Source organism: Electrophorus electricus, chromosome 2, assembly GCF_013358815.1.
Source record: "Electrophorus electricus isolate fEleEle1 chromosome 2, fEleEle1.pri, whole genome shotgun sequence".
Lineage (NCBI taxonomy): Eukaryota > Metazoa > Chordata > Actinopteri > Gymnotiformes > Gymnotidae > Electrophorus > Electrophorus electricus.
In genome coordinates, this window is record NC_049536.1 from 9979949 (window position 1) to 10002448 (window position 22500).

At 39.7% G+C, this 22500-nt stretch overlaps 2 protein-coding genes across 11 annotated transcripts in view; one reads left to right on the forward strand and one right to left on the reverse strand.

Annotated features, from left to right (window-relative positions):
• bbs4 (Bardet-Biedl syndrome 4) overlaps positions 1 to 11413 on the forward strand; it is a 14255-nt gene extending 2842 nt beyond the window's left edge. Inside the window, exons 5-18 of one of the 3 annotated variants that reach the window (XR_003411310.2) lie at positions 1265 to 1376; positions 4560 to 4632; positions 5428 to 5481; positions 5784 to 5911; positions 7391 to 7445; positions 7557 to 7625; positions 7733 to 7885; positions 8017 to 8188; positions 8448 to 8517; positions 8605 to 8749; positions 9154 to 9358; positions 9515 to 10460; positions 10603 to 10752; positions 10860 to 11413. Coding sequence is in view for 1 of the 3 variants with exons in the window: in XM_027019962.2 (XP_026875763.1) it covers positions 1265 to 1376; positions 4560 to 4632; positions 5428 to 5481; positions 5784 to 5911; positions 7391 to 7445; positions 7557 to 7625; positions 7733 to 7885; positions 8017 to 8188; positions 8448 to 8517; positions 8605 to 8749; positions 9154 to 9358; positions 9515 to 9657 (1379 nt within the window). In the remaining 2 variants the exon portion in view is untranslated. Of the gene's footprint in view, positions 1 to 1264; positions 1377 to 4559; positions 4633 to 5427; positions 5482 to 5783; positions 5912 to 7390; positions 7446 to 7556; positions 7626 to 7732; positions 7886 to 8016; positions 8189 to 8447; positions 8518 to 8604; positions 8750 to 9153; positions 9359 to 9514 lie in introns of all 3 variants that reach the window. The other 2 variants (XR_003411309.2, XM_027019962.2) reach the window with 2 other exon arrangements.
• Positions 11414 to 13584: 2171 nt separating this feature from the next.
• adpgk (ADP-dependent glucokinase) lies at positions 13585 to 20353 on the reverse strand. Of its 8 annotated transcripts, none has more exons than XM_027019951.2 (9): positions 20111 to 20353; positions 19102 to 19158; positions 18911 to 19026; positions 18455 to 18680; positions 17453 to 17515; positions 15978 to 16098; positions 15532 to 15728; positions 14573 to 14671; positions 13585 to 14301 (listed from the first exon to the last, which is right to left on the reverse strand). In XM_027019951.2, the coding sequence occupies exons 2-9, from the start codon at positions 19141 to 19143 to the stop codon at positions 13747 to 13749; spliced, it is 1419 nt and encodes a 472-aa protein (XP_026875752.2). In that variant the 5' UTR covers positions 19144 to 19158; positions 20111 to 20353; the 3' UTR covers positions 13585 to 13746. The 8 variants fall into 8 exon arrangements, with proteins under 8 accessions (XP_026875752.2, XP_026875747.2, XP_026875746.2 ...); XM_027019946.2 differs by adding an exon at positions 19494 to 19531 and having other exon boundaries at positions 18911 to 19158; XM_027019945.2 differs by adding an exon at positions 19490 to 19531 and having other exon boundaries at positions 18911 to 19158.
• Positions 20354 to 22500: the final 2147 nt, after the last annotated feature.

Consider the following 22500-nt stretch of genomic DNA (forward strand, 5'->3'; position numbering starts at 1 on the left):
AAATGTAACAGCCAACATGTAAAGAAAATGGTGAGAAAAAAATACAGAAAACTTCTTTGTCTGGACAGATATTGAAGTTGAGCATCTAAACAAAAAATTAAAATACCTTCTGTAGTAAATAGCAATGTCGTCATTTAGGAACTGTGGAGATCATATGACAAACTTAAATCAGTGTGTTCTTTTTTTGCCATCAATTTTTTATTAAAAAAATAATTTTTCAAAAATATAGAAAACATGCATTCTCCAATAATACAGACAGATTCTAACAAAGTAATCAAAATCAGTTAGGACAAACAAAAGTAATCACCATAACATTAAAAGGGGGGGGGGGTATAGGGTGTAGTGCACAGATAGTTTTCTAAGGGGTTAACAGACATGCACTGTAGCTGCTTTAGCCTTATTCAGTATTGCACTGGTCTGTTCTAGAGAAGTAATATAGTAAAATAGTAACCATTGCTGTGAAAGTCGTATGTTGAGATTTAACCAATTGTGTACAAAGGTCTTTTTGGCTGCAGGTAAACCAGAAATTATCGTTTTGAGCCAATGTAAAAGTAAAAGACTCATTGTCACATAACAGACAGAGACAAGGGGTTTTTTTGGCAAAAGGAGTTCTAAGTTCATCAGACAAAGTATGGATAGGACATAGTCCCAAAGTTCATGAACCACCCTACCTTCCAAAAACACATGCAGGAATGTGCCAGTTGAGTCAGAGTTACCAACATCAGAATAGGACATGGGAAGCCTATCCATTCTATGTTATAAGTATGGTGTGGAATAGGCCCTGTGTAAGCACCTAAAGTTAATCAGTTAATGAGCAAAATTTGAGGTAACAGTCAAATTAGGCCTTTTCCGGTCCCACATAGGCTGAAATCTGAGCTGGTTTAGTTGCCAGTCCCCAAATTTTCTATCTAACAAAAAATGGACTAATGGGGAGTTGTACAGGCTTATCACCAAGCCCTTTTTATTGTCCTGGTGGTCAAACCATGCAGCCATGGGGTTTGGAGTGACTGGACTGTCCCATGGCAACCTTCATGACAGATCTGAGTCTGAGGTATAGAAAGTACAACACCAAAGCTATATTGTCAAAATGATCCAGTTTGGAGAGTGGATTTGTAAAGATGCATTTTCATTGGTGGAAAATGGCATTTTAGTGTGGATGAATGGGGAAAACATAAACAGATGCATTTTCCAATTTACTCTTGTTAGTGTGGACTAGGCCTAACCCTGTGAGAATAGTTGTTTGTAATATTGTATGTGTGTGCAGCTCTGATTCTGCGTTTGGAAGGGAAGATCCAGCAGTCTCTAGAGCTGTTCCAGAGCTGTTCCATCCTCAATCCCACCAGCTCAGACAATCTCAAACAAGTGGCCCGCTCCCTGTAAGCATCCTGCCATGCTGTGCTACCTGCTTTAACCTGCCTCGACTAGTGCTTTTTGGGGCATTTGTGCGTTTTGTAGCATTGCAGATCAAAGAAGGTCAAGTCCTCAGCAATTTGGAAAGATGATGCATTAGATATCCCAATTTTTGTTTGAGGTGGGAAATTTTGATCTGGATACTGCTTACACCGTAAACTGACTAAACTGGGTCAACAATGACAGAAAACAGATATTTACATTTATATTTACGGCATTTAGCAGACGCGCTTATCCAGGGCGACTTAAAAAAGTACTTAGTACTCATCTACATCCTAGCCTGTACCGAAAATAGGATACTGTTAGATATGAGAGTCGATGCTGATAAATAGAAAGAATTACAAAATGAGCAATACCAAGTGCAATACTAAGTGCTAAGAGGGTTCAATTAATTAATCATAATGCAATCCGATATTTCCATAAGTGCAGGATTAGTCATCAGTTAATATACTCCATGAATAGATGAGTTTGTGTTTGAAGATAGCAAGGAACTTGGATGTTCAGACAACCTCTGGGAACCAAGACAGAGAAGAGTCTTGATGCTTGTCTTTCATGAGGCTTGAAGGATGGAGTTTTAAGCCGAGACATACTTGATGTTCGAAGAACTTGACATATGGATTGGGCTTTGATGAATGCCATAATGTAGGAATGGGGTGGTCCGTTCTGGGCTTTGTAGGTATGAATCAGGTTTTTAAATCTGATGCAAGCAGCTACTGGAAGCCAGTGAAAGGACTGCAGCAGTGAAGTAATGTGGGTGAACTTTGGACAATCGAAGACCGTCCTGCTGCATCCTTTGCATATTGTAAAGGAGAAACTTGCATGACTGGGTCAGATTTGAAACGTGGGTCAAGATTGATAACTCGTCATCTAAAGTTATACCAAGACTGTTTGCAGCTTCAGAGAGTGACCAGGGAGTTTTCGAAGGAAACAGTGAAGTCATGGTGAGGATTGGAAATTACAAAAGCTATGGTTTTGGGGTTGAACAGTCATCCATGAAGCAATGTCAGCGAAGCATGCTGAGATACAACTGGAAACTTGAGTATCAGAATGTGGGAAGGAAATAATTAGCTGAGTATCATCAGCATAGCTGTGGCAGGAGAAACCATGAGAAAACATTACATCACCAAGAGAGTGAATGTAAAGAGAGAAGAGAAGAGGACCTAGCATTGAGCTCTTAGGGACACCAGTGGAAAGTCTACATGGATTGGTATGTAACCTCTCCATGCTACCTGATGGGGCACCTCTCCAGATTGGACTGGAACCATTTCCATGCAGAGTCAGTGATTCTGAGTTTAAAGAGAATGGAAAGGAGGATGTGGTTTGCTGTTTCAAAGGACAATCTAATGATTCAGAAGAATTAGGAGAGATGACTGTTTGGCAGCTCTGGCAGCATGAATCTTCAGTCACTACTGGGCAGTTGGTGTGGAATGCACTGGTTTGAAGCCAGACTGGATGGGATTCTGGAGTTGGTTCTTGGTGAGAAAGAGAGACGTTTAATTATAGACTGCTAGTTCAAGAACTTTTGAGAGGAAAGAAAGGAGTGATATGGGTCTGTTGTTGCATTTTTCAGAGCTATTGAGAGTGACCTTCTTTTGGATTTGTACCACCCTGGCAGAGATTAATGCAGTAGACATGTTCCAAGGATAAGGAGTTGGTGATGGTAGAGATGAATGGATGTAGATCTCTCGAGACCGTCTGGAACAGAGCGTAAGGAATGGGATCCAGAGGGAAGGTGGTCGGATTGTTAGAATTCAGGAGCTGAACTATCTTGTCTATGGAGAAAGGGAAAAACAAGCCAGCGGGTTAGATGTAGGGGTATGAATACTGCTTGGAGGACTAGGAACGGAATAAAAGGACTTGTGGATTCTTGCAATCATCTTCTCAAAAAAGGTGATGAAATCATCTGAGGTAAGAGAGGAGGGAGGGGGAGTGGGAGGGTTAAGGACAGAAGACAAAATAGTGCAGAGCTTGTTTGGATCAGATGTTGATGGTTATATTGGTTCATCTATATGTTACTTCTTGGAAAGGAGAGATTGGTATGACTAGAAGTATGAATCTAGGGGGTAGGTAGGGCAGATCTTGCAGGTCTGGAGGAGAGAGGGCACAGAAGGTTAATTGTCAAGGAGAGTGTAGAGAGGAAAGTATTAGCTGTATTCAGGTAAAGAGAAGAAAAACAATCAGGGTGAGGAAGGGTAGACAAACCAGTAGCAAGAGAAGAGGGAGGGATGCAGTACAGGTTGCAGCAGAAGGAAGAACAAGTGGAGGAGGGAGAGGGTGAGAGAGATAAGAATAGAAAGTGATGATCTGAGAGGTGGAGGGGGGTGACTGATGTCCAGTGCTGGGGCAGGTCGACTGAATATCAGGTCCAGAACATTTCCCACTCAGTGAATCAGAGAAGAGTTGTTGAGGGTGAGGTCAAATGATGACAACAGCAGGAGGAGGCAGGATGACTGCAGCTTGTCTGCTGGAGGGATGAAGTCAAACAGAATAAGTGGGTTTCCATCAGTGTGGAATTGACTCAGGAAAGTGAGGGGGACATGGAGGGCAGTAGATGACTATGATGTGAAGTTTAGTGGGGAAAGACACTAACAGCATGAAACAAAAGAACTAGAAAGAACAGAGAAGGAAAGTGGTGAAACGCCAGTCTCAAGACAACAGCAAACCTGTGCCACCACCCTTACTAGGAAAACTGCAGACAATGGGTAAATACAAAGGCAGAGGAGTTGCCGAGTTCTCAGGGGTGTTCCAGGTCTCTCTCAGAACTAGGAAGTAAAGTGAGTGGAAAGATGCTAAGGCTGAGATGAAGTCAGCTTTCTGGACAGCAGAGTGGCTATTCTGCCACCATGGTCTGTGATTGTGAAGACCACTGTGGGTAGATAAGGTTACTGGTATTTCAGTACCTGTGACAATTATGGTGTTTACGAGATCTGTGGGCTAGGCAGACAGGAATTGAGAAAGACATTTCCTATTTGTTAACAGATGCAGGTGCAGCACTATGCTGTGATATAAAATACTTACTTTGACAATTCTATTTTAGAAGCCCTTATATACAGTTAACATTCTGTGATTTCCAGCCATGTAAATAACTGACAAAGTATTCCATTTTAAAAGCTGTATCATTTTTAAAATTTCATGCTTTTTGTATTCAGTTTTCTCTTAGGGAAGCATAAGGCAGCTATAGAGGTTTATAACGAAGCAGCACGTTTCAACCAGAAAGACTGGGTAAAAAAGCCTCCCATGATACCCCTCTGCAAGCACACTCATGATGTCTACAATAGAGCTGAAGCCATAACAATTATACAATTTTTCAACCCACACTCAGTAATTCCATGTGAATGTACAGTATATTGAATGCTAAAATCTGTAGCTCATGTCATTCGATAATTCCTCTATATGCTGGCATAATAAATTCTATTTCCTTCAAGTATAAATATGCAGACTGCAGAATTAGTTGAGAATAGCTGGTCCCATTCTTTATTGCTGAGCAACATTAACAAGCATTATTGAGACATCCTCCATAGAATGTCTGACAATCACACAAAAAACCCAAATGTTTATGCAATTTCAGGAGGGATTATGTAATCACCCCCACCTTCTTTTACATACTAGTGTTTGAACTCTCCACTGTTATATCCAAACCATACATTATTCAATACATGCAAATTGATATTCAATACCTATACCAGTTGGAACTTGGTACAAATACATTCCAAGAGAAGACTTCTCTTTTTTAAGAAATTACTTCATCTTACATCTGCAAAATAGGGTTGTTTTTCTGTACCATCCTGTACATGGTGGAGAGATGATCTGCCTTACACAGAGGTCTATAGAATCCTACCCAGAATCCTTCGCAGGAGCCTACAGAGGCCTACACAGAGACCCCTCTGTACACAGATCATTTTATAAGGATACACAATCTCTTTGACACTGACACAATGTCATACTATACATTATACATTTTACTTGATAAGAGTGTCTGTCTAATACTGTACATGTAAGTATAAAAAATCTCTGCAGGAGATCTGCCACAACCTTGGCGTTAGCTACATCTACATCAAGGACTTCAAGAATGTAAGTTCTCCCCAGTGTTGCATGTTGTGATGAGGGTTAGCCATTGAATCCTGCATCTCTCATCATACACACTACCACGACTTCCATAAAGCTTAATTTTACATGTACAATAACAATTTCACAGTTCAGTTTCAAACTTTATTTGTTTTTAAATAATAAGTCATTGATGTTAAATATCATAGCATCAGCAATAATAAATACTTGCTGCAAATTGTCTAATTCTAAATCTATTAATTACAGCTTTAATGAAAGGATATTCATTATACCTGATGATATAAAATTTACCTTTCATTTGTCTGAAGGCTGAGGAGCAACTGAACATGGCGCTGCAGCTAAACAAGCACGGCATGACTTACATGATGCTGGGGAAGATCTACCTGATACAGGGAAACACAGAGAAAGCTGTTGAGATCTACAAAATTGCCGTGGAGTAAGTATGCTCAAATACTGACACAACACATTCATTTTTGTCAGCCTGTGGCTGTACACACACCTGTGAGGCAAGTTTCAGAAAGCAAGAGTAATCTCTTATGCCCAGATTCACAACAAGTGGTTATTGTCTCTTCAAGAGCACCAGTGAGATACCTGAGGCAAAATGGCATGCTGGAATGAGAAGCCTTCATTGTAATTAATCACATTTAGCAGCTGATGTGACATTCTTACTCTTTTTGTTTCTCAGCACTTTTCTGCAAACCTCCCTTAGGAGATCTTCGCGTTTAAACAGCTTTTCTCTTTGTGACCAGTCGCCCCTTAAACAGAATTTACTCGCTGACTGGAAGGAGCTACAAAAGGAATCACTAATATTTTCTTCAGTGTGAACTCTAATGTTGACTTTGCTCTTATTGACTCCTCTGCACAGTGTTAAAAGAGAAAAGGAAATGTCTCAGCTCATCGGCTCTGGCTGAGGCACCATAGGGCTGCTGGGAGAGTAGACGCTCAGTGTGAGCGCCACATGTGTTCTCATTATTACCACTGCCCTCCTGCAGAGCTGATGAATTAGTAACGGTGAACAGTGGGGTGCCCTTTAATGAGCCCAGCTGGGGGGTCCCCCCGAGCAAGGCGCCCCTGCACCTCCCACTTTTAGCGCTGTTTCAACTAGAAACAGGAGAAAGGAGCTAACCCCTTCTGCTCCTCCCTATATATAAAAATGAATAACTAACAGCCTGATGAGCAGCAGTCAGACATGAAGGCATGAAGAAGTCATCTGATGTTTCTAGGAAGCTGGAGGCTCAGACAGGAAGTTGTAGAAAGATTATTACAGAGTGAGGTCAGTTACTGTGATGCCCTCATTTTCCATGGCAGCTTCAGGGATAGGGCTCAAATCTGTCTGTCCTGGACTAATTTCATAGATTAAATACGTTCCCCTAAAATAAAGCATTCTGTTAAAGGCACTGTAAATAAATTAAGTCTGGCTTCCAGAATCTGCAAGTGTTGATAAACAAACAGAATGTCTTACAAATATTTGGCCCATATGGTCCCCTTGTCCTGTTAATCAGCATTACTCTTCTCTGCAAGTTGCCCTATCTAGAGCTTTTTAAAATTCTAGATGTATAACAGCAGTGCTGATAAATGATCATTTAATATTTGCTTCTGAATTAACATGACTACAAGAATCTTAATGTAAATTACTGGACAATTTACCTTTAATGACACATTTATAGTCTCAGACGAAGCGTCATCTTCGTTCAAACAATTACCCATTTAAAGGGTCAAGAAAGACCAAGATTAGTCCTAAACCTACACAAAAAGGCTTAAAATGGTGAATCACCACTGATATTGAAGTTCAGCCCAAAGTTCCCAAGTGTTATTTCTCCAGTGACAACTCCATGTGGCCCATGCTAAGGTATTCTAGAATGGACTTATCTGAGTTGGGAGTGTTACCATGAGCATTTCTACTTGTCTGTTGTAGCTTCTTTCCAGAGAATACAGAGTTGCTGACCACACTTGGACTGTTGTATATGCAGGTCAGTTCACTAGGCACCTAACGGACTTGTTTTTCAATATTAAAGACATCAGTATTCAGTATTTACTATATTCTATATTTAAATGAGTACATTTTTTATAATTCTCCTTAGCTTGGCAAATATCAGAAAGCCTTCGAACATCTTGGAAATGCACTGACATATGATCCAAACAATTACAAGGTAGAGAAACCAGGACACTTTGTTCCTGGCACTTCAAGTTTCATGTCTTTAAATGTATTCCCCACCCTCCAGGTGTGTAATATGAAAGTGTGTGCATTTTTCCCCAGGCCATCCTGGCAGCGGGCAGCATGATGCAAACACATGGGGATTTTGATGTGGCCATGAATAAATATCGCGTGGCAGCATTCACTGTACCAGAAAGCCCTCCTCTCTGGACCAACATCGGCATGTGCTTCTTTGGCAAGAAGAAATATGTCGCTGTGAGTTTCACAGCACTCGAGTCTGTTGTTGCATGACTATTTTGAACCTGCCACACTTGTCTCTCTTTCAACTTAACTTTTCCTCCTCTTCATGTTGTTGTTGATATTATTTGTTTTTTTTTTCTTCTTAGGCTATAAGCTGTCTGAAAAGAGCAAATTACCTCTCTCCATTTGATTGGAAGATACTGTATAATCTGGGTTTGGTGCACCTCACCATGCAGCAGTATGCCTCTGCATTCCACTTCCTGAGTGCTGCCATTAACCTACAGCCACGCATGGGAGAGCTCTACATGCTCCTGGCAGGTGCTCCCATGCCTGCTGCCTTCCTCCCCATATTTCTCCTGTATGCTTTCACCTGTATACTGTTATACTCTACTTGTCAACATAGTTTGGCTAGTAGATAACGTTGGTTAACCAAAAGGTAAATGTTTAGCACAAATCTTGAACTAAAATGAACTAAAGAAAGTGTGTTTTGTATCAAACAAGGCATACTGCGTAGTATTTGACTGTGTGTGTAGCTCTTATGGAGTTTAATTGAGATTCTTGATGTGTCTTTGAACAGTTGCACTCACCAATCTGGATGATGCAGACAATGCCCGCAGGTCCTATGAGCAAGCTGTTCAGCTGGACGAGTATGTCTTTCAGGGACTGCACCTGTTCTATAAGTAAGCCTATAAACTCCAGTGACTGAGTGAGCATTTCTCCCTTGTCTGTCACAGCTCCAACCCTCTGGTGAATCTGAACTTTGCTGTGTTGCTGTATAATCAAGGAGACAAGAAAGAAGCACTGCAGCAATACCAGGAGATGGAGAGGAAAGTCAGTGTACTGATGGAGAGCAACAGCAATGCTGAGTTTGACCCAGAGGTAGAATGCCATTATGCCAATACAACTCTCAACTGGGACCTTCCAATGCTGACATCAAGAAATTTACTTAGATTCCTGTTAATATACTGCATACTCAAAGCCAGAGGTTTCCACATACAGTGCTAGTGTTTTATCCTTAAATGAACATGCTGTTAGTCAGTCTGCCGAATTAGGTTACGGCAAGAAACTGCAGCTTTGCTCTGATCTTCTGAGGCCAGATTTGGGCACCCTTTGAACACTTAAGCATGTCTCTGCATTCACATCAACAGCAGCCATGGCACTATTAAGCATCCACACCAGTGACTTTAGACACACCAGCATGCATGAGCATCTCCATATCTACACCTGTATGTGCACACCTCTCCATTATTCACTGCTATAAGAGCATCTTCTCTTTCCACCAGCTCATTGAGATGGCCCAGAAAATGGGGGCAGCCCTCCAAGCTGGTGACAGTTTATTATGGTCCAAGCCATGCAAGGAGGCCAAGAATAGCCAACGCTCTTGCAGCAAACCAACCTCCTCCCAGCAGCCCCTGGGCACCAATAAAGCTCTTGGCCAGGCCATGTCCTCCGCTGCTGGCTACAGCAAGAGCATGCAACTAGCTGCAGGTACAGGACAGCTACTTTTACTGACAGTGCCCTCCCCCTTTCCTCTTCCTCCTTCCCCAGTTTCCTGAACTTTAGCTTATCCTTTGTTTTTGTGTAACTACCTGTTTTTGACCACACCTCATGCTCTGTCCATCCTGTCTCTTATTTCACCTGCAGTGCCAGAGAAAGGCATGGAGTGTTCCACCTCTGCCCCCTCAGACACCCCAGGAGAGGCTGAAGATGAAAATAAGGTAGAAGAATCAGCAGAGCATACCCAAGCCAAAGAGAAGAACAGCAAACCTAGACCAGTGGCTGAATAGAGTTGCTGAAGCTCCCAGAAATCTCCCATCTTCAATTTCTGAGCAAAGTTTGCAAACAGAATAGAATATTGTCTATGAATACATGGTATTTTTTTATTTTAGTTGGAATATTGTTAGTATAAATAACTTTTCAAAGCTACTTACAAATAGGTGTCTGTGCTTGGAATCCATCTTGTTTATTAATAGTCTGCCATATATACCGATGAGGAACAACATTAAAACCACTGACAGAGGAAGTGAATAACATTATCTCATTACCATGGCACCTGTCAACATGTGGGACATATTTGGTAGCAAGTGAACAGTCAGTTCATGAAATTGTGTGTTGGAAGCAAGAAAAATGGCCAAGTGACTTTGACAAGGAAACTGTTATGGCTAGACAGCAGAGTCAGATCATCTACAAAATGGCATGTCTTGTATGGTGTTCCAGTTATGCAGTGGTCAGAACCCACCAATAATGTAAGATAAGGCAAGACAACCAGTGAAATGGCACCAGGGTCATGGGCGCCCAAGTCTCATTGATGCCCATGGGGAATGAAGTCTAGTCCTTCTGGTCCAATCCCACAGAAGAGGTGCTGTAGCTCAGCTTGCTGAAAAAGTTAATGCTGGCAATGACAGAAGTGTCAGGTGATACTGAGTAGCCACAGACCAATTGTGCTAACCCCTGACCACCGCTGAAAGCACCTGTGATGGGTATGTGAGCATCAGAATTGCACCACGGAGTAATTGAAGAAGGTGACGTGGACTGAAGGATCACATTTTCTTTTACATCATGTAGACAGATGACACCAGGATGCACTATGGTGAGAAAGAAGACCAGCGAAGGCAATGTCATGCTGGGTCCTGGCATCCATATGGATGTTTCTTTGATACATCCCACCTACCTAAACATTGTTTCAAGTCATCTTTTAATGGTAATTTAATAGTAATGGCCTATTTCAACAGGATAATGCACCCTGCCACACTGCAAAAATTGTTCAGGAATGGATTGAGGATGACCCTGAGTTAACTTGGTCTCCAAATTACCCATATCTCAATCTGATATGTGGGATGTGCTGGAAAAACAAGTCAGATTCATGGAGGTCCCACCTCATGGTTTGTACAACTCATGCTTTGCATATGCATCTGTACATAATCCCTGACACTTGGTTCAATCTCTCAATATATTTCTTCCCTGCCATCATCTTGCATCCTACTACTAGGTTCTGGATTGTCTCAGAGGCTCCATTGTGCAGTCTGAGTCTTGGGTCTTGTATGGTGTGATACAGCCTGGCTTCGATTGATGGTGCTTATTCTGCCATGACAGCTACTCTACTTCCAAGATGACTATGCCTCTCATCATTCTAAGGCGCTCCCTCATTAGCTCATCCTTGGGGGTCCTTGCTTGGAATAACCATACATGGACAAGGTTCTTTTTTAAATCTGTTTGCTTCATTAATGTTGAAATATCCACAAAAGAAATCAGCAAATCAATGTCTAATTGGGCACTGATGAGACAGCACACTGCAACCAGGGTAGCACCCACAGGCTAGTTTATACTACACTGGTCAGGAACTTTGCTGTGTTGTTTTAAGCACAATAACAATTGCAAAATGTATTACTAAATATGTTTTGAAGGGCCCGTTGGATCCTCAAATGTAAAGATGCATTACATTAATGTAGAACAGTTCACTTTTTCCAATCCCTATATATGAGACCTAAAAATCTAGGTTTACGTGTTTGCAAATTTCTAAATTAAAGTACTGTTAACTATTAAGACCAAGTCATCTAATCCTTCTTTAAAAAAGGACAGTGACACATGAGATGTAGTATTAACAAATATTTTAATGATATAAAAAATTGTGACCTTGATACCATACGCCATACCACCACCTATGGTTTGTCCTAATAACCCAGCTTCTTAAATACCATTTTAATATTTTATACTTTGCATAACATCACATTTGCACAAACCTATCACCTGCTGAATGTGATCTACATGCTGTTTTGTTATTCAGTAATATTTAAGAAACAAGGGGCTAATGTCTGAAACCAAGCCTAATATTGGGTGCATCATGCATCTTGGAATAAGACAACTTATCCATGGTCAGCTCCCTGCTTCTATAGAACAGACACTCTTCCTGATCTTTTTTCATATACGTCAAACATCCTTCAGACCATTGGGTCCAACTTCTTCAGTGCTGCAATTTTAGTTCAAACCATCATCTAAGACCTGATCCAGTTAATCGAGCAGCATTTGAATATGAGAGCCAGGAATTGAGCACCCTTGCACCAGACCAACAGTCATACCCTGAGATATTATTCATCTACCAGCACTTGGAGACTAGGCTTGGTCAGGGTAGGACAAACTAAAACAAGTACTATAATCTACTGAGATAGAGTGCAATAGAAGCATACAGTACGAAATGAGATTAAAGGAATCCACAAAATTAATCAAGATATTTAGTCTGTAAATAAACAACATAGCAACAGAAGACTACACCGTTCTCAAAAGGACAAAAAGGAAATAAAAAGGCATCTTTGCATTTTGTTTAACATCTGTTAAAACCCACTGTAAAGTCTGCAAATCTTAAGGCAATTATCTGTCCAAATTAAAAACTATTTCAAATCATCATTCTGTCCAATCTCCACTCGCACCTTTTCAATTACCAATGCAGTCAGCATGATTAAATTACATTATTTGACAAAATTACATTAATCATTATTGAGTCATTTAAGAGAATACTTTTAACTTTCGATAACCACCCTACCTTTTACTGCAGTACACAGCATCAATTACTTTTCTTCCTAATCAGGCTTCTCATATTTTCACATTTCAACTTCTTTATGCATAAAATAGTTGTTCATGGCAGGTAATTTATATTTACGACTTTACAGATAGAACAGTCTGAGGCTCTAATGTCAGCACTACATATGTACAAATTCATCTATTATGACCTAGAAAAACGAACAGCCAAAATCTCCACTGTGCACTTACTCCACATACAGTACATTTCTGGATAAGTACGAAATGCTGACTACACATTTAAAACTGATATTCTTTACAAGAGGTGACAGGAATGTTAATGCAATTGAGTGAATGAAAATTCTGAGGATAATTGCTAGATTTCTCTGTAGATATTTACATGGAATGCTGGTGCCAGTTATTATAATCTACTAAAGACAATGACTAATTTGTTCCCATTTCCAGAAATATATACATTACCATGAATTTAGGTCGTATCAGTGATGACACCGTAAAGGTTTTGACTAAAGTGATAACTACTCTGATGTATTGCAGGTAGATGCTGATAATTTGATTAAATGTGTTCATTAAATATTTATCTTCATCTTCACTCAATCTAAGTAAATTGTATAAAATAAAACGAGAGCACTGCTAAAATCCAGGGTAGTCTAATATTCCATCTGAAAGGCTTTCTACTTCCCTGTGGAATCAATCCCTCATCACTTTGTACACAAGATCTTATTGCTAGAGAAAATAATATAGGGAGTAAGGTTGCATCAAGATTTGCATGACACGTCCTCAAATGTGTAGAGGATGACATGGGTATGAGCAAAAAGCAATGTTCAAGCTTTGGTTAAGGTTCTTGCACACTAAGTACCTATAGAAACAATCATTTACATTTTATAGCAGCTTAGGGTTTCTGTTTTTGAAGACAGGTGAGATTCATATCTCTTCACTATAGTAGTCAACAGAGGTAAAAATGCAACAATTCTATGGAGTGAAAGGAAAGAAAATGTAGCATTTTCAGTTCAGTGCAATCCATTCAAGATACGGTTCAAATAAGAGGGAAAGTAGTTTCAGTAACTGGGTCACTAGGCAGAAGACTATACAACCAGATTTTTTTGGTTCGCATCAAAAGCAACTTCCTTTTTCAATAAGGACTGAATGAACGGGGGGGGGGGGGGGGGGGGGGGGGGGCGCACTGCTCTCACATATCCAGATGGTTATGTACTTAGAAGTATTTTAACAAATGATTAAGAACAGGGAGGCTATATAAAAAAAAGCAAAAATACAGGAAAAAAAGGACTTGATTTTGGGGGCCCAAATAAATCAATACTAAAAGACCACTTTTACTGCTCAGAGAGCTACTGGGGTGCGATCTCAGAATATATCAGTCCCTCTGCTGAGATAGCGTCCCCAAGTCCTACTGTCCGGAGTGGCTGCTTGCATACCAGTACTGGAGTAAGATAAAAGGACACGTTGCCCCTTCGCCACACAGTAACTGGGCTGGATGGGTTCAATACCAGGCTCTCTCTAGGCTCTGAGAAAGAGCTATAGAAGCTCTGAGGTGCCTTGAGCGCTACCTTGCTAACATCCACGGCCTGCAGGCCGCATGCCTGACTGCTGGCTACTCGTGCCCCGGCTGCCACTGCTGACTGCTGATTCACCCAGTGCCCGTCCACAGTGGCCAGGATGTGGTAGGCCAAGGTGTGGAAGTGTATCCGGGTCAGGTCGGCCTCAGATTCCGGGTCTGCCCTGCCATGCTGCTCCAGGACCCAAAGGAGGATGTCAGTAACACGGCCCACGTCAGGTATGCCATCCCAGGCAGCAAGGCTGGAGTGAGGGCCTCCTCCAGCCTGGGACAGGAATAGCAGCTCTTGTTCATTCAGTCCAATGGAATTGACGATGGGCATGACCTGCTAACAAAAGAGCCTGCAATCCTGAATGTGCTAGACATGGTGGTCAGCTACAGCAGGTAAGCACACAAAAGGTTCTGGTGGTAGGTCATACAGGTTTCAAGAAGAAACAACATAAAATGCACTAATTAAGATCTTATCCTTTACCTACTTTCAAGCAGGCTGATGAGGATAGTGTGGTATATTGTGTGCACTGGTGAAAACACCAGCATCTCTTATCATTGAGCCACCTGATCTACATATAAGAAGAGCTCTTTTAAACCTACACATTTACCTCCTTCATGATGCTGCTCATGTAATCTCTATCAGTCATGCTGGCCAGCTCTAGGTGGATGGGCACCTCATTACGGACATCTGAGATGGCAGCTACTGCCTGCAAGCAAACAGACCAATAGCCCTTAAGCATGCACAGAAAAAGGTGCGTCAAAGGAGTTTTGCCCTACCCGTTTTGCCAACTGTAGTTGATCAATTAAAACATGTTTGGTGGTGTTTTCTTCTGTAGTTTTGCACTGGAGCCACAAGGTTAAAGTAGCTGCTATATAAGTAATGAATTCAAAAAAATATTTTCAGTAAATGTGCCCAAATCATGCCAAAATATTCATATATTTACATTTTTAAAGAGGAATTATGGTATCAACCACATAACTTATAGGACAATTCCACCTTCAAACTTTTATGTACTAAATGAATTCCAGTTGCCAAAGAGGGCTGCTCTGTTAACTTTATAGCTTTTAGCTATGCAGTAAATTTTTGTTCAACATTATAGATAAGCAAAGTCATACATTTTGTACTAAACAACATGTAAGCAACATCACTTAGGAATGGAATGTGAGGCAAGTATGTAAAAGGCATGTATATACAGAAATAATTCCTTATAAAAAGGTACTTTTTAATTTTTTTCTCTTTTGTTATATTTCATGACTTCCGTTCTGTGCAAAATTAAAAAGAAAATACTGGAGATTAAACATGTCTTAGCTGATTGACTAGCATAGGGTAAAACTGATCAAATTTGATTTTACACAATTCCGTTAAAAACCAGTAGCATTTAAACATTGCCAGTAACCAGCAGTCCAAATGATATTGCTGATGTAAGGGTATGCACTTAATGAAGCTGTCACAGAGACACATTTTTCTGAATAAACATGAGTCACTCGCTAAGCATTACCTTTAGAGGTCATTCCATGACCTGCTGCATGCCCAGCATGACTGGTGGATCTAAAGGGCACTACTCACCTCTCTGAGTCGCTCCTCCCACAGCGTGCGCCCCATGCCTTCCATCATGTGGAGTCCAGACAGAACCACTAGTCCAGGCTGGAATTCCTCCAGACTGGCCACAAACGTCTCCAGGGTGCTCATCCCTCCATTGGACACATCATGGGAGAAGATGAAGCGGTTGGCCTGAGGGGCCTGGCTCAAGCCCCACTGCTCCCCTAAACAAAGACAAACCTTTTACTCTACTCACTGCACTGTAATATGTGGCTCACAAAGAAATAGCAATTCTTATACAAGTACACATTTATGTTTTAATAAATTGATCAATAACCAGAAATTCTTTACCTACTCCAACTGCATAAAACCAATGTCAAAATAAAAAACAGCTTGTTACCACAAGCAAAAATTTTAAACTGGTGAGACAGTGAGGAAGTATTATGCTCATGTGCTAATAGCTGAATCCTGACCTGCCTTGTACTCCAGGATAAGGTGGTATTCATCAGTCTCCTGCAGTGATTCTGGTGGAACTACTATCTGCTCATCCAGTAACTCATGTAGCTTTGGCCCAACAGGGCCACACAAGAGGACCTAAAGGAAAACTACTGCATTTAAAAACAGGAAATACTACAGTTTACAGTGATCATCTTATATAAAGAAACCATTGTATTGAGTATTGAAATAAAGAACTGACCCAAAAAAACTAACCCAAATTTACAAAATGTTCCACTTACTGAATGATGTTAATCATCCCAGAATTCTGTCTGGTGTCTGATGTTTCCTTTATTAGTTTTGTACTGGACCTACAAGGCTAATTTAATGGAATACTAATGCAAGCATTGAAAGCAGTTTTACCCCAAACCTTTCTTTAATATATGCCCAGATCATTTTTACTTGAAATTAAAATATGTAATGTTTGTTTTTTAAAAAAAACTAACATTTCATAAAATAGCATGGATGGTTCATATTTACAAATTAGTCTGAAGTAGAACTATATTATGATATTATATTCCACTGAACTTCTAGCTTTCGAGCACAATTTCATCTTCAAAGAAAGGTGAGTCCAGCTATCCAACATGGCTCTCCCAATAACATCACTGCAGTCAGCGATAGTGTAGTTTTGTTAATTTTTAAATATTACAGTACACCATACTGTGTTCTAACACAATCAAGTCTGTATGATATTACTTAAGAATTTAATGTTGCATTAGGCAAATGTGTATGAAGATTGGACATGCATTTATGAAAGGATTTTGGAAAAACATTTTGAATTAAATAACTTCCAGTTCTTTCTATGTAGGCAGCTTTGTTACTCACAGGCTAATATCACTAACAAAATAATATTATAGCAAACATGTTTTGGCTGATCTACTTTAATTGGAGTAAATAGGAAATAATGTAAATTTAATTTTTTTGCCAATCTCTGGTAAACAGTATCATACAACTTTTTCATACTACATTGTCTAGTTCGAAATACTGCAGTAGACAGAGTGGAGAACACTCAAAATCCGAATCCAACACGAAATGAGAAATAAAGAATGAGAATTCTGTACATTGTACCATTACAAATGAATAATGGCTAAGGCTATTGCTTTATCCACTTTCATACAAAGTCTGCTTAGTCAATCTCCAACATCCCAGGTGTCAACATAACTGGCTCAAAGCTGCAATGGCAATAACGCATGTTGGTGTTTGGTAGACATGCACATTAGCGCTCTGTCTCAAGTTGTTTTCAGTACATATTTTGTTTTGTATGCATATGTGTTGAGAAAAAGTCTAATTGGAAAATAAATGTTAAGGAGCCATTTGCCTCAACTCTAATGCATAGCCAAAAAAAGCTCTTATCTGGAGCATGTGCTAAGCCTCCATCGCAGTAGGAATAAGAATTGAGGACATCTTCACTCACATTTAATCGAATGAAATGGCATGGCATCTGTCTACTTACCACCAGATGGGGGTTAGAAGCAAGTTTCTGTCCAATCAGAGCAGCATTTCCTCCAACATACAGCTACGGTACAGAGAAAACAGAAAAATACATAGAGATACTTTATTAGCTAAAGGTGAAGGATAATAGAATTCTAAATACGACAAAAATATTTGAAATTCATTTATTTAGTTACAGATTTTAAGAACTGTTAAAATCTGTTCCAATTTTAATACTACATTCATCTAACATGATAGACTGGTGAGGTCAAACATTGCAAATTCTCTACTTAAACTACAGTTTGACTAGAAAAGGCAACAATCATTTCTTCTTTTGATAAGTAAATTTAGAAGCAACTGTTGAGGTTTCCCTACACCCCTTGCATGCAAAATCACCCTTAAAATTTGAGTTAACTTCACCTCAAGTAGAGGTTTAGTTACTGGATTTCTATTATCACGTTAACAATATGTGATGGATATTTTTTACTTATGTCAAGAATTTGTGCATTTCTTCCACCACTGCTCAGAATGTACTGTGGACAACCTTAATCATAAAATGGAGAGGCCACATAGAACTCTCTAACACAAATACACATGGAGGACAAGCTTCACTTAGCCTGTGACTATTGCTAGACCTATTAATTACTGTCAACCAAGCAGAATTACATTTGACACAGAAATTCAATCCTCATTGGACTCAGCCTTCATTCAATATTTAAGTCATCTCGTGTAATGACGTGCCAGCACTTACTTTACAGCAGATGCAAAAATTACCCACATATAACAAAAAAGAAATGGCCCAAAACTGGCTCCTGCTTTGCTGAACCAATCACTGAGGCATTGTAAAAAAACCACAATAATGACCCAAGTTCCACCTCTATAAAGAGGCCTGTAATCAGATCACTCCAGAACAAGGAAAACATTCCACTTAGACATACAGGTTGTCCAAATGGGCAGATTCTTCATGCTGTTAGAACACCGTCTACAAGCCTGAAAACAAAAACACCACCAGGATACATTCTACCTGAGCACCGGGGTATTCAGCAGCAGCTCGTGCAATCCTTTGAAAGCCTTCTTTATCTGAAAAGAAACGCTCCGCAGCCGCCCCTCTCTCCATGTAGTGAATGAAGGTCTCTTTTACATCCTCTTTGGAATGTAGTACATCATGGTCTCTGCTGGTTCCTGGATCAACAGCCAAAGCCTGGAGTAACCCCACTCCTGACACTACCACATCAATACAGGCATTTACCCTGAGGGAAGAGACCAACAGGACTCAAATGTTACCATCATCATCCTAAACATTTTTAAGACATCCTGCAAGTGCACATCATTCTATATAATTTAAGAAACTAGATCTTCTAGTTACTAAACTAACTAGATGTTATAGTTACTCGACCAAGAGAAATTTGGCTTATGAGGGTAACCAACTGGAAGGTTACATATCTGAACTAATTAATCATCTTCTATCTCAGAAACTCACCCAACTGCTATTCGACCCCACTGTCTGGTAGGAGCAGTGATGAGGGAATCCCATGCTCTGGAGATGGCTTCTTCAAGGGAAGGAACATTGGCTTCAAGCTGCGTGGAGAGCAGCACCTGAGGAATGGACTGGGTGACGAACCTTAACACACACTGTGGTAGGTCTGGATCTGTATGATAGAGGTACCCCACTGCAAGAGCTAGCACAGCCATCACAGCAGCCTTCCTCCACATGGTTCAGCACAGGCTCTAGAACACCACAGGCCAGCAGACACATGGAAACAAAAATCACGACACAGTTCTTGTGCTCTCTAAGTGTAGGATTTTTTGGCTCCTGCGTGCAGGCTAACACAAATACACATGAGCCATTAAGTGAACATGAACATGCTACACAGAACATTCAGGTTAGGCACTTTTTATTCAATAACCTAGCCTTATTCAAACTTAATAAAAATAATCTTAAACCAAACTATTAGTACATATTAAAAGGTCTTAATGTTTATTCACCAGTGCAACTGTTTACCAATTCTTTACAGTACAACTGCTGTGCTTGAACTAGGGCAACACTGACCCAATTTACCTACTCTGAATCCTGGTGCTTCGTTGGTCGGTCGGTTTAAATCTGACAATAAGGAAACTTAATTCAATGTCGAAATCAACACACGATTGTGTCATGCTTAATAACGCTACTATGATAGAAGTACAAACTACCTTAAAGTACCAGCTAGCTAGCTTCTGATGTTTGCTAACTTAACCTTTTTTGCTAGCTAGCTACGGTTAACTAGCTATCCAGGTATCACTCAGCTTCAACGGTACTGGCAAATTAATGTTCTACGCACATGAACCAGCCAAAATAGATAGGGTTAGATGGATAGTTTGCTATATTACGACTCTTATAGTTAGGCATCTTCGGCTAATATGCGAGTGATACAATGCCCGCGCCCATACAATATAACAATCTCAATGAGCTAATAAGCTAACTAGCTAGCTAACTCACTGGTTTTCATTGTAAACCGTGTACATGTAGCTAGCTAGCTTATCAGTTGGCTAGCTGGCTAACAAATTATAGCAGGCTAGTACAGCTACCAGGCTAAACAAATAATGCTAATACATTTGGAGGTTACAAGTTATGACAATAATTAAGGCGTCGTGTGTTTAAATTTGGAGAACTACTAAATGTCAAACCGTAGTGCACACTCACCCGACAGAACAGCTAGCTAATAATATGAAAGTCAAGGCTCCCTGAATAAAGTTGGATGCTGACTGTCAAACTGGGTAACAATCTGAACAGGAGAAAATCCTGGCGCCACGTCTTAAACGGAAGGACTCAGCAACTTTAGTTTTACAACTTAGCAAGGTGTCGCTATTGCGAGAGATACTCAACCTAATAGCGTTTTTACAGACCTCTGAAACGAAAAAATATATTCGTGCGGAGCTAAAGCGGCCGAAGAACACCTAGACAATTCATTGTGCAGTTGAAGCGTACAACCTCGGTTTATTTTGTATCTCTCTCTCTCTCTCTCTCTCTCTCTCATATATATATATATATATATATATATATATATATATATATATATATATATATATATATATATATATATATATATATATATATAAACAAAAAATATCAATATAAAGTGCATGTACATTTGGGAAATACAGACTGTTAAAAGAGTAGGAGTAGAATGGAGTAAGGCTTGAATTGAGGTTGAACGTCTTTTTGATAATATTTTTTATTTAAAACAACAGGTGGCGGTATTACCCAGACGTCAACATTGGAAGATCAAAGGAGGTTTTAATCAAACAAACCCATTTAATTCATGTCGTCTGATTTTATAATCTAATATGTTGCCTCTGGTTTGTAGTACCTGATTATTATTTATCTCTTATTGTTTATCTACTCTTCGGGTCCGTGACATATAAAATGGCTACAAATCCTTATATAATGTTTTCGTGCCAAAACACAAACTTGAGTAAAACATATAAATATAAATGTAAATCGTATGCTATTATGATGTCTGCCTCTATACTCTAGTCAGTTATTTAACAAGGTTTCACTTAATACAACAATAAGCACAAGTTCCATTATTACGTGACAAAATGTTATGATGAAGCCATAGAGTAATGCTAAGCAGTGACCAGAAGAGGCTCAGAACCAGTCCATGAACTGGGAACATTCCTTTCTGTTTAAAATATGGTCATCCATGTGACTAGCTGCAAACTGGCAAGACCTGCACAGATGAACAGATGACTTCTCCCAGGACAAAATAGTGAACAGAGATAGAATGTCTATTGTGTGTCATGACACCAGTATTCTTTCATGGAACCACATTGTATATTAGAAAGCCAATACTGATCCATCATAATCCCAGAAAATATTATATCTGAGGATGGTCTTCTTTCTAAAGTTTCAAATAAATTATGTAGTTACAACAGAAGAATGTTTTCCAACTTCTGTAATAATGACTGCAATGCACTAAGGTTAGTTCTTATATTTCTCTTTATATATGCATAAGACAGAACAGTAAGTAAAGTTATAAGAAAGTTTACATTTTACTCATGATGTATTCAGAATGTCTTTTCCCCTTTAGTCACTGTGATTGGAGTTGAGCCTCACTATATTCTCATTTGAATGCTTCAGTTCAAATCTGCTTTCCCTTGCTTTTTTGAAATAAAGGAATTTTAAGTAATATGTAAATATTGCTAAAGTTTCAAAATACACTGTTCTCCCTACCAGACCATGTATGGAATCTAAGATCCAAACATTCACCTATTTTGAAATTACTGTTTTTATGATGTCATGAGAACAAACTCATTTAAATGTCTCTGCCTATTCAGTCTACAGCAGTTTAGCCCTGTCCACTTACATTGCTATTCTCAGGTGTGTTTCAGGCACAGTAGCCAATGTAAACAGGGCTAATTTATCTTATATCCATCTTAAAAGGCTCATTAACAGAAACAGCTTGTTTAAAGAATAAACAGAGGTTGGAAAATGGTCATGTAAAAATGATTTTATTTTATTTTTTTGTAAGCTGTAAGAAAGATTGTTTTTGGAACATAAAGCTACACAGAAGGTGCAAGTCAGCATCAAAGTGAAAAATGTAGGATATGGACCCCTTTAATTTTGCAGCAACAGACATGGAGTATTTCTGTCACCTGTCTGGAAGAGTGTAAATGTGTGACAATTTCTTAATAGATTGGCTAATTCCAGAGTAAATCAGTACCAAAAAGGATACCCACTTATGAGAATAAGCTTGTTAAATGCAGGTATGAGCACAAGCTCTCAGTGGAAATGGAGAGCTTGATTTTCAAACACCAGTCAAGTCAAAAATATATTAGCTTGCTTGTGCTCTCTCTCTCTCTCTCTCTCTCTCTCTCTCTCTCTCTCTCTCTCTCTCTCTCTCTCTCTCTCTCTCTCTCTTTCTATCATGCACAGAAAGCCATAACTATGTGACCACCCCAGTTTGGGGTCATTAAAAATTCAGTGGAAGCCACAAGTTTTTGATTTTCTGGATAACCATCTCTCCACCTCTGTCTGAATTCCATTTCAGTTCTGTGTTTTAATAGCATGACTATTTTTCATAAACTATT

Bases quoted from the DNA above. Each gene is read 5' to 3' on its own strand.
- adpgk (XM_027019944.2), bottom strand. From the start codon at position 19,143: ATGTGGAGGAAGGCTGCTGTGATGGCTGTGCTAGCTCTTGCAGTGGGG. The intron at 18,681-18,910 runs GTGAGTTTCTGA...CTCTTCCCTCAG, and splicing joins TGGGGTCGAATAGCAGTTGG to GGTAAATGCCTGTATTGATG. The intron at 14,672-15,531 runs GTGAGTAGTGCC...GTTTGCTTGCAG, and splicing joins GGGAGGAGCGACTCAGAGAG to GCAGTAGCTGCCATCTCAGA.